This window comes from Calliopsis andreniformis, chromosome 1, assembly GCF_051401765.1.
Source record: "Calliopsis andreniformis isolate RMS-2024a chromosome 1, iyCalAndr_principal, whole genome shotgun sequence".
In the NCBI taxonomy this organism is placed as follows: domain Eukaryota; kingdom Metazoa; phylum Arthropoda; class Insecta; order Hymenoptera; family Andrenidae; genus Calliopsis; species Calliopsis andreniformis.
Window position 1 is genome coordinate 16,720,094 of NC_135062.1, and position 11,674 is coordinate 16,731,767.

The 11,674-nt window shown below is 31.2% G+C and overlaps 3 protein-coding genes across 4 annotated transcripts; 1 reads left to right on the forward strand and 2 right to left on the reverse strand.

Moving 5' to 3' along the window:
- Positions 1 to 1,074: 1,074 nt before the first annotated feature.
- Positions 1,075 to 4,887, reverse strand: Ctl1 (choline transporter-like protein 1). Of its 2 annotated transcripts, XM_076378973.1 has the most exons (12): positions 4,605 to 4,887; positions 4,239 to 4,384; positions 3,773 to 4,164; positions 3,606 to 3,695; positions 3,054 to 3,193; positions 2,797 to 2,983; positions 2,599 to 2,727; positions 2,391 to 2,535; positions 2,184 to 2,324; positions 1,940 to 2,099; positions 1,634 to 1,855; positions 1,075 to 1,558 (listed from the first exon to the last, which is right to left on the reverse strand). In XM_076378973.1, the coding sequence occupies exons 1-12, from the start codon at positions 4,716 to 4,718 to the stop codon at positions 1,406 to 1,408; spliced, it is 2,019 nt and encodes a 672-aa protein (XP_076235088.1). In that variant the 5' UTR covers positions 4,719 to 4,887; the 3' UTR covers positions 1,075 to 1,405. The 2 variants fall into 2 exon arrangements, with proteins under 2 accessions (XP_076235088.1, XP_076235018.1); XM_076378903.1 differs by having other exon boundaries at positions 2,599 to 2,983.
- Hakai (E3 ubiquitin-protein ligase Hakai) lies at positions 4,718 to 7,413 on the forward strand. The gene is made up of 6 exons (XM_076379287.1): positions 4,718 to 4,856; positions 4,959 to 5,242; positions 5,593 to 5,696; positions 5,849 to 6,160; positions 6,273 to 6,461; positions 6,536 to 7,413. Exons 3-6 carry the CDS (start codon positions 5,595 to 5,597, stop codon positions 7,220 to 7,222), a joined length of 1,290 nt encoding a protein of 429 aa, XP_076235402.1. The 5' UTR covers positions 4,718 to 4,856; positions 4,959 to 5,242; positions 5,593 to 5,594; the 3' UTR covers positions 7,223 to 7,413.
- Positions 7,414 to 9,670: 2,257 nt separating this feature from the next.
- On the reverse strand, positions 9,671 to 11,162 carry LOC143179922 (transmembrane protein 115). Its single transcript, XM_076379404.1, has 4 exons — positions 10,698 to 11,162; positions 10,354 to 10,609; positions 10,104 to 10,280; positions 9,671 to 9,998 (listed from the first exon to the last, which is right to left on the reverse strand). The coding sequence occupies exons 1-4, from the start codon at positions 11,146 to 11,148 to the stop codon at positions 9,794 to 9,796; spliced, it is 1,089 nt and encodes a 362-aa protein (XP_076235519.1). The 5' UTR covers positions 11,149 to 11,162; the 3' UTR covers positions 9,671 to 9,793.
- Positions 11,163 to 11,674: the final 512 nt, after the last annotated feature.

Below are 11,674 nucleotides of genomic sequence, written 5' to 3' on the forward strand. Positions count from 1 at the left end.
CGCACTGATCCAGAGATCCAAAAAGTTGTCAATTTTAGAGCCGCTATAGCTCCGTCAAAAAAAAACGCAGCGAAGTGAGCCTGGACTCATTTTTAAGGGCAAAGCCTCTACTTTTACGTCCCTAGATTGAACTTGTCCGAAAAAAATTCTCCAGTCCACGACTTGCCAAGAAAGAGGGAGTGGTTTTTCTCCGATTATTTTCTAACTTCAGATGACTCTCAGAAGCTTGATAAATGTTTTTCGCGATATTTTTTGGACAGATATTAAAGCTGGAACCCTCCCCTTTCGAATGAGACCATAGCGAGTGATCTGCCATTTTTTTTCACCGAGTTATCACACTTCGAATGAAGTGGTGAGTTGTTTGAAGTTGGAAAACATTCAGAGAAAAACCACTCTCTCTTTCTCGGTGGGTTGTGGGCTAGAGAATTTTTTTTCGAACAAGTTCAATCCAGGGGTGTACAAGTAGTGGCTTTGCCCTTTAAAATGAGACCAGGCTCATCTCGCTGTGATTTTTTTTTACGGAATTACAGCAGCTCAAATATCGATATTTTTTTAGCCCTTAATTAGTGATTCTTCAATTTTGCTACAAAGTGTATATATCATACTCTATGGCATACACGTGTAAATGATTTAGTATGTTAACACAATAGTTTCACTTTAATCAATTCTAACTTAATATAAAATTGTGCCTTATTTGTGCTACATAGTATATATAAATACTGATAAAGATATAAAGGAAAAGGTATAGATTCTCTTTATACAAGTTAGTAAAATATGTCCTCTGTTAACAAGTTCTTTTTTTAAAAAATATATGTTTCTATGCACGTTAAAAAATACATTAAAATTTTTTGTACATTCAATATTGGATGGCATCAAATAATGTTACATTAAGGCCAGTAATTTTAAACGAATAATAATAAGAATAATAATAAGAATAATAATAATAATATAATATACAAATATTTCATTTATGCGTAAATTCTAGTATTGTATAATATTTATCATTATGGATTTAGTCCAAATAATATTTCGATTCTATTAAAAAAAAAAAAAAATAATAATAATGTGTTGGAATATGTAAATTGCACCACCAAGCACAGAAATAACAAAAAGATTGTAAAATAGATCTGTTATACTTCTGTTCTATGTGTTAAAAATTGATTTTTGTATGAATACTTGGCAGTAAGTTGGCAGAGACCACTGACAATAGTTAAATTATTGGGTATAAATATCTTGCAATTTCGATGTGGACTATCTATAATCGTTGTGATGTAGCAATAAAACTATATATAAGTTAAAATTGCATAACTATAGAAATATAAAATGAATGCCATTATAAAATATGTTAAAAATGTATAAAAAGTGTAAAAGCATCAAAAGAAGAATTAGTAATTTAAAATGGTACTTATGTATTCATTGGTGCTAATTCATGTGATTGCTGCCCATTTGAATTACTATTAGATCCAATTTGTGCTAATGCCAGTTGACGCCATTTTCCATTTTCACCATTCAAGTTCTTGTCCTCGCAAATACACAGAAATAGTGTATCTATTACGGTCTGTAATAATAAAAAAAAAACATAATGTACATACAATACGTATATGATGTATTTTTATAAAAAATATATACGTACCTCATAAAGAGAAATAATGCAATGAGCAATAAAGAATGCAAAAACGCAGATGACAAAAATTGGAGCTGCATAAAAGTGCAATCTAGGATCTTGTTTCATAAATAATAATCCAATACTTCCAGTGGCAGCAGTAACAAAACATTTACCCAGGAACAGAATAAAATCTCCTACTCCATTAATTACTGCTATTTGTAGAGCATTACTAACAAGTGTTGTAAATGCCTGAAAATAGAGTGAATACGGCTATTAATATTTAAATATTTATAATAAATAAACTTGTACACCTTGCTGTGTATTATAACATACAATTCGCGCTGCGTTACAGAAATGTGTTCCCTCGATAGCGACGACGGTATATGCATTATGATTCATGTATCGAATAAATTTCTCTAAACAGTAGAAGCAACATATGCAACATTTTAGACCACACTGAGCACATGCAGAAGTTTCCTTCTTCTGTTCAAATCTATAAAGGAAAAGTTCCATTATGAATTATACTAAAAAAAATTGAATTTCTTTAAGTTTGTATTTATGTTAATAGCAAACATACCGGGTGTGTATGTATGTCAAGATTAAACGGGGTAGTTTAAAAAGAGTTATTAAAAATGAACCACAGGCTACAGAACCCAAGTGATAAGTAACTAAATTTCCCATAGCCGAACATACAGGAGATGTGCTAGCATTTTTCCCTCTAGAATGATAAATATAATATAATACAAATGTTGTACTTAAAAAATACTATTTTTTATAATATTACCTAAAATACCAATGGGCAACAGCTCCTGATATTACCATGTCTTGACAAGAAATAATAAATTCAGAAACCCATATTAATCCTATGATATAGACCCACCACATGTATTTCACCCAAGTTGCATCAACATATTCCACAAGGGTAAAAGCTGCAATATTTTAGGAATTCATAGTAATTATTAAAATTAATAGGAAAGTGTAATATACATTACTTTTAAAAGAATCAAGTGAGAAGTCAAACTTCTTTTCTTCGACGAATGCATCCTTTCCTGCTACTGAGCTCAGATTTAAAAAAGCAATATGATTTTTATACATTTGTACAGGTTTTGTTCCAGGGTAATCTGTAATGTATATTGACATATAATTAGAATTTTTAGTTCGAAATTTGATAGAGAGATAAAAATACTTACTTGCTGTTGCAAGACAAAGGATTACAGTTACCCAGAATGCAAAAAATAGTATTAAAGCAGCAAACGTGAGTAAGGGTTGAAAAAATAGGCCTGGCAATTCCGCTAAGCATTTTGCACTTTCTTTAAATAATGCTGTCATAAAACTAATACGTTTGCGTAGTATACCCAAGAGAAGTAATAAAATGATCTAAAACATTCCAGTGCTTTTTAAGTAATTTTAATAGATAATGAATAGATTTATGTAATTAATAACTTACAGTTATTATTGTTGCAACAATAGAAAAAGCTAAGAATGCCCTTTCATTTCTGACAGATTCCTCAAGCAGTTCATTTGGATTAGTTTTATCTAAAGTTCTTTTAATTTCTATGTATGTCCACCATAATAAAACTGTACCAGCTACAAAATTTAATACATAAATTATTTGTAACTTAAGCATAACTTAATACCTTTACTATATTTCATTATGGAATGATGTATCTATGGTAAGTTACAATTCTAAATCACTGTTTCTACTAATATCATTGATTACATCATATATATATAGGGAAAAATGCTTTTACTTTATACTTCAGTAATTGCTTAAGGTGACAGAAATGTTGAAGATAATTATGAAAATGTTTATATTTCAAAAGGGTGTTTCTGTCTTGCAAGATTGTGGGGCAGTCATTATAATTTCTTCTTTTAACTTTGCCTAAATAAGTAAGATAACTTGTAGTACAAATCATTATGTAAGAAATGAGATATAATAGTAATCATTTCATTATATAATTTCTTTCTCTTCATTAATTGTTTGAATTAAATAACTTACCTATAGTTGCAATAGTGACTAGGACCATTATAATCCATGTTACAATACTTGCCAATAAATGAAATATGGCAATCATAAACAGAGATAAAACTGAAAAAAAGTATTTATTCTTGTTTAATTTCAATCTAAAAAAAATTATATAAGAAATATTAAAGTAATAATAATACCAAAAGCTAAAAAAGATAAAGCCAAAATCTCCCTCCATGTCTTATATAGGTCTCCTAAAACTTGTTCAATAATGTCCCATGAATTAATTACACCATATAAATTTGCAATTATAGTTTCTCCTACATCCTTAATAGCTTTTGGAATACACCGATTTAGAACAGATATACTGTCATATACAGGTAATTCAGGACAAGATCCTGTTTTATTTTTTCTACTTCCATTGCTGCAGGCACTAAAGTCATTTCCTGGTTTATCATGACAAAGTTGTGATCCTGTTTCTTCATAAAATTTACATATATCATTCATTGTTGTCATAGTTCTATCTGGACATTTCTTTACACAAATTTTTAGAGACTGCTTGACATTACTTATGTCCAAAAAGAAGAGATATCTAAAATAATAAAGTTAGTAAAAAAACTGTGAACATCCTCTAAAATACAAATCATTTTTTATACTGATACAGACGGTTTATCACTGGTATCTTGTCCAGAGAGTTCCATACTACCAAACTTTGGATTATTCTTCATGCCACAAGTATTTCCAAAGCTATCATATCCATTTATGAGTCTTACAGGATTTCCATATACAAGAGCAAAAGCTGCTATCACAATCTGTATAACATATAACATGACTATTAAGAGTATGTATGTACTATTTCTTATGATAAGCTGAGATAAAATAGTATGATAAAATTAAAGAAAAAGGGCATGTAATTTTCCTTAAACATTCATAGGAATGTTTAAATAGAACTTCTGAATTATGTTTCTAAACATTCTTTACAACTTTCTTACATTGATAAACACAGAATTAAGTTATTGAAATTTATCATACCATAAGAAACCAAAATGCTATAAAACAACAAAGCCAAAAAATATCTGTGCATTCTCGCACGCGTGTTGGGTCAGGCTGTTGTTCTTCATCATCATCTCCTGAACAACACGACATTATTTTAAAATTTCGTTAGAATCAAGATCAAGGCACTTAAGTACTATGCAAAAAAATAGTTCACTTCGATTTTGGAGCAACTCCCTCCACTAAATCACCTTGAAGTTATCTACAATTGAGAAAACTGTATACTTTGATGTAGACTATACACAAATATAAGCTTGCACTAAATTTCTCTATTTGTAACCTTTCACTTTGCTCAGTCTAATCAGAAGAAAAATGAAATTGTGCATATTTTAGCTAGCATTTTAACATTCATTTAGAGAGGACGCAATATCTTTTGTGGGGAATAATGTAGGGAAAAGAAAAGTGCGAGATACAGAATTTTGTGTGTACGCTCCTGTAATTTGCATAGCATAGAGTCGTTTCCAAGGAAACGACAATCGACGTCACATGGATTACTACAATGAAGGTTGTAGCAACAGATTATTTGCTTCATTCATCTATGTGAAATGACAAGGTTCCTTGTGAGATATTAAACTACAGAATATTCAAGGAATTTTGTTTCTAATCATCGTGTAATTGTAAGTACTTAGGCCCATTCTTCTGTTGTTCTAATAGTTTCATTATAATTGCGACTATAACATGCTTTAACAGAGAACTTGTTGAAAGTAAGAATATAACCTGCATCATTAAGTGAATGTTGTTTTAAGTGGAAATCTTTGGATTTAGAATTTATGTTCAGGAATTTACTAAAATAATGTATTAATTTGCTTAACTTTGATATTGGTATCTTCTCTTAATCTTTCTTCAAATCTTGCAATAATATTTAATGTGATTTCTCTTTAGTTTTATTACTGAAAATACTTTATTCCCTTTTAGCAGATGCATAAAATATACTGTTGATTTCATAGATTATAAAAATTAATTTTAGTGATGGAGGAAGATGGTGGTAAAAGAATGAGAGGCAGAACTCGTGGTAGAGCACGTGGTCGTGCACGAGGACGTGCCAGAGGTAGATCTAAAAAACAAGTGAAGGTAAATTTGTTCAATACTTGAAGATTTAACATTAAGTTAGTTCGTTTCTTAATGTTTATAATGTTTGTTTATTTATAGATTAATCTTGTAAATACATTTTCATGATCAATGATTTATTAAATAAGGAAGAATTGCACGTGTGTTTAAAATAGGTAATTGAAAGTGATGAAGAAGATACTCCTCAACAAACTGAAGAAACCCCAGCAGAAACAGCTGGGACAGAACTTGAGGAGCATGAAGCTCCACCAACACAGCAGCCTCCTTTGGAGCAACAGTTTGATTTAGAGGCTGATATATCTCAACTGGAAGCTCCAACATTCACAACTATTAATAGGGGCCCCCCTGAGCCAATGCTCCGTTTAAGATGGGACCATAGAGTTAATCTTATTGGAGAAAAAGTTTTGAACCCTATGATACATTGTTGTGACAAATGTTTAAAACCGATACTCATTTATGGACGAATGGTGAGTAATAATTTTCTGAACAAATTGTCAAGAAGAAAATAAGCTATTTCTTAAATTTTTAGACTTACTCAGAGACTTAAGAATTACTTCTTAAAAATGAAATATTTTTCAGATACCTTGTAAACATGTGTTTTGTCTATCTTGTGCCAAGAGAGAAGATAAAGTTTGTCCTCGTTGTATGGAAAAAGTTTCTAGAGTAGAACAAACTGGTCTGGGTACTGTTTTTATGTGTACACATGGAGGAACAAGATATGGGAATGCAGGTTGCAGAAGAACATATCTTAGTCAACGTGATTTACAGGTAATTTAAATTGCACTTTCTTTAATTGCACTATGTATTCTGATAAATGATTATATATTGTAATTTGTATATAGGCTCATATAAATCACCGTCATATATCAGCTCCACCACAACAAGTCCAAGGAATGCAAGTAGACCCTCCCCAATATGTGCATTCTAAGTCAGAAATAGAGTCACAATTGACAAAAGTTTCATCAGTTGTTATGCAGAATACTCGTATAAAATCAGTGCAATCACATATGGTACAACCTATAATGGGAAATGATCCTAGAGTGAACTCAATGGTTAGTCAAGCACCAGTGGAACATAGACAACAGCACAGGCCACAGTCACTAATATCAATGCAGAATTACAGTCAAAGTTCTGCACCTCCACCATCAAATAGTGCTCCATTGAGGACAAATCTTATAACTGTACCCATCCAAGATACAGCTATCACGACACACGATATGCACTCGCAACAAAGTCATCATTATTATCCTCCTCCGCCTCCACAAGTTAATTACGGAGGATACAATGTGCCACCTCCAGTTTCGCAGACACAGCAGTACTATTCACAGCCGCAGCATCCTGCTCAAGTATCCTATGTACCACCTCCTCCACCTCAGCAGCAACAGTATGTATCCTCGACGCCTACTTCGATAAGGCCGTCTCCAACAGGGTACATACAAGATCCATCATATGGGCCACCACCCCCACAACAGCAAGCTCCACCACCACAGACACAATGGTCACAACATCAACAACCATTTTATAGGTAAAAGAAACGCATTTGTAATTTAAGCATTGTGATAAAACCGCTGTGGATGAGATATGCAGCATTTTAGAATATGCTGTTCATTAGGAGAAGTTAACTTTGAAATATTTTATACTTTGAAAGGAATAAATACGGCAGTACATGGAAAAACTTATATAACTAATACTATAGCAATAAAGATGTTTTAATTCTATGAATAAATTTATTCATTTCCCATTCTTAGGTTCGTAATATTTAAGATAGAGGATTTGTGATAAAACATGAAATAGTTCTCTTTTTTAATTAATATGAAAATGTTTTATGCTCTTATTATTTATGTACAATAATTAGAACTATATAAACTAAATTGTTAACCGAATATCGGTAGTTTAGATTAATTGGTATTCATTTTTTTAACTTTGTTCCATATGCGACATAGGAAAATAGAGAATACATATTTTTTCAGTAGAATTTAATATTGTACAGATTGTAACGATCTCAACGTATGTACAAAACTCATTATATATAACATGTACATATATATATAATGTTTAATTATTACAGTAGATTCTTAGAATGTACTTAATGAAATCAACAGATATTCGTTTATTCACACATTAATTCTGGCCTTTCGCTTTCCAGTTCTAGTCATGTTTATAATAATAAATATTAATTGACTAAAAATCTTACAATAAAAGTACTTAAAAATTTTTATATAAGTTTTATTTCAAGTGGAAGGCCAAAATATGAATAACATACATTCTCCAGGGACATTTCTGTGTCATACATAAAAATAGCTTTTAATCTTACTTCATGATCACACACGTATTAATACGTAATAATCACTGTATCTTTATAGAGTCTTGTTCCCTTCACATTTTACATACTTCCTCATTATATTTACAACTTACTGATATATCCACATTGTTATACATTTATACGAACTACTTTCCATTCACCTTTTTATATGTATATATAAACATTATATGTTCAAAACTACAATAATCAGTGTTTAACAATTTGTTGAAAATATTAGTACATGGCAAAAAAAGACTGCAATTATGTTGTGGCACAGCAGTTAATTGTTGTATTGTTTCAAGTAGAAAAATTATTCATGAGTAAACTAAAATCTAACTATCTGTACTTAAGGAGCCACTGGATCTAAATTGCCTACTTTGTGCTATTTAGGGAAATAAATTCAAAAGATGTGAATAACTTCTAAACTTAAAGACAGCTTAAATTAACTTTGTAAGGAATGAACTTGAATTTCTCTGTGGTATACTCTTAGGTACAGATATAGGCAGGATTATTGTTAAAATAAAAGTTGAAGATATAAACGAGAATTTACGTATTTTTGAAAATTAAAATTTACTATAAAAAAAATTGTTATATAAATAAAGAAATATTGAGAATTACGTAACATATCTTTTTATAAAAATGATTTGTTACAATATAAAAGATAAAACATGTTTTACCTTCAAAATTTTTGTAAGAAGATATGATCTTAAAATGAGCTGCAATGATTCGTGTTTTACCTCCATGATCTGATTTCAACATGTGTACATATAACATATTAATGTTTTATACTGTACAGAATATTTAATCATAATCCTGATTGTATAAAAGACTCCCTAAAATAAGATTAGAGAAACAATAATGATCTGTTTCAAATTTAAACTTGTTTCTAATGAAAGTACTTTACAGTATTGTACTGGAAGCTAGTCTATTTTCTAATTAATAGTTATCAGTAATGCACTGATATCTTCCAGTTATCATTCAATAGTGTTAAAGACGGAACAGAGCTGCAAAGTTGCAGCATTTCAGGACTTTGAGGAATTTTATTAAAAGCATTTAAATTATTTATCACTTACCGACAATACCCAGTTACATAAATAGAGTTCATAGTTCTCAGTAACAAAGAACACGATTTTGTTGGAAAATAGCATCACAAGTTGGAAAAATTGATTTTGTCATATTTGTGTTGTTTAAGAATCTTCTAAAGACTGATTAATGTACCATTATTAATATGGCATTATTAATTTTAATTTTAATTAACCAATAACATATTAATTCGCGAGAAAGGATTTATAATTAAATATTTTGTGAAATATTTTGAAATTATACGTAATTACGTCAAATGGATATTCAAATACTTTACTTAATATTTTTTGATAACATCAAAGAATAAACTCGATGTTTACACTTTTAAGGACCGATTCTTACGTATGGATACATGAACTGATTATATGCTACAAATACCAAGGCACCGCTTGAGTACTCTACTTTATTCTTTGGATGTGTCAAAAATAATTAAGAAGCGAACGCTTTTTCGATGTAATTTGATAATTTCAAAATATCGATAAAAAATTATACAATGTAAAGAATTTTTTCATAAATACTTTTTTATATCTTTTTTTTTTCTCAAAAAAGATCTGTAAGATAGCTTTACATTTTTATTTCACTTATATATAATGGTAAGTTAAAGCTATCTTACAAGATATTGCCATATTATGAATATGGTCCATAGATCATCTTCTTTAGAAGTTTTTTAACGTATTTATACATATACTTATTGAAATCAGTCCATTTAATGTAATCACGTGTTAGTAGAAGCGTGATTATGTATATTTACGTTAACTTGTGGAATGAGAGGTGATGCAAGTGGTTTAGGTGTACTAGATTCTGGGATTGGGATTGACACTGCAGGAGGAACTGGAGAATGCTTCTTAGCTCTATCTTGTTGCCACGGTTTTGCGTGATCCTTACTTAATCTTTCACTTAAGGCTTTTAATGCAATTTGCCTGAAAATTGTCAATATTATTTATTTCATGCACTTCTATTATCTGTGTTCATGAATGTATATATAATTTTATAATGAAACAATCATTAAGTGAGGGAAAACAAACCTTCTTCTTTCACTGTCATGTGGGTCAATACCAGGAAGATTTATTATCAAACCAGGTGGTGCATTGGACATATCAAATCTTCTCACCACTTTTCTACAAAGTCCAATCCGTACAAAGAAACCATGTATTGTATTACTAACAACTGCTATTGGTGGTTGTAAAACATTTGGAAAGAAACTATAACAAAATTTTGTATTAAAATACATACAAATACTTGGATTTATTAAGAAAACATTAAAACGTAATCTACCTTGCAAATGTAAAATTATCTGCCATATCACCCCGAGTACCATTATTATGTTTCTGATAAAATCTGAGGTACACCCACGAAACCAACAAGCCACTCAGAAACATAGTTGGATTAGTGCCTTCCAATAGCCCAAAAAGCCACAATACAACTCCCAAAAACCACACCATCAATGGAATATTTCTATTCGTAAACTTTCCAATTGGTGTCTTAATTAAAATATGATCTGGCATTATTTGTTTCACAGCTACTGCAACACCTAACAAACAACACAAGCGATATTAACATAATATTATACTTGAGTAAGTTAAAGTCTCTCTGGCAAACAGCTATGACAAAAACAATACCTGCAATGTATCCAGTCAACCCATGGATATGTATATCGAATAATAAGCTCGGATCGCTGGTGCACATATAGAGAAACAAATAAAATAACGCTGACAGGACAGCAACACCGAAATTAACAATTGCAAAGAAAGTCATCATTTCCATTGCGCCCCACAGAGGTTCGATCAATTTGCCGCAGAGGCCCACTGTCACGATATCCACGCATACTTCCCAAAAGTGTATCTCGAGGAAGCAAAAGGTGAACGCCGTCCAGATCCAGAAGACTGGAGGTAGCAGATAACCTGGCGTAACGCTCAGAAGACGTACAGCTTCCGCGGAAAAGGAAAGGCAATAGGAGAACAGGACTACGATGCATATGAATTTCACACTGGTGCTCGTGTTTCCTAAGAGGGCGGCGAACTGTTGCCTAAGATAAGGTATGTTTCTGCCCAGGCCCTTTATCGCTGCCATTTCTAACCAGCAGCCTCCTTAACCTCTTTGAATCGGAGAGCCACTTGCACTGCGACTTGACGTTCGCTGCAAAAGTTTATTATAACCACATTAACCACATGCTTCACGCCGTTTACCAACTTTGCTACGAATTATGATTCTCCACTTGGATAAATATTAAATACATATTTCTCTAAGTTGAATTTTTATTATAACTGCGTAGAAATGGCTGCGTGTTTCTTTATTGTCATTCGCTTCGAACAGAAAATAGTTCCATCAATTATGGCAATAGCCTTTATCCTCGTGCATAATCTGACCTCGCAGTTCAAAATTGAAAGTCTAATGAGACACTCGTTTTTTTGAATTTATTTCCAAATTTTTAATTTATTTTATAGTGGGATAGCGTTTAATAATTTGTACACGTGATTGCGTACTCGTAATTTTCTAACTGAGATCATCGATATTTCCAGGCAAATCAATTTTTATTTCAAAGCACATTTAATTCAAAGTTCAAATTTAGTAGGAATGGTTTTTGTTCGTATTAACT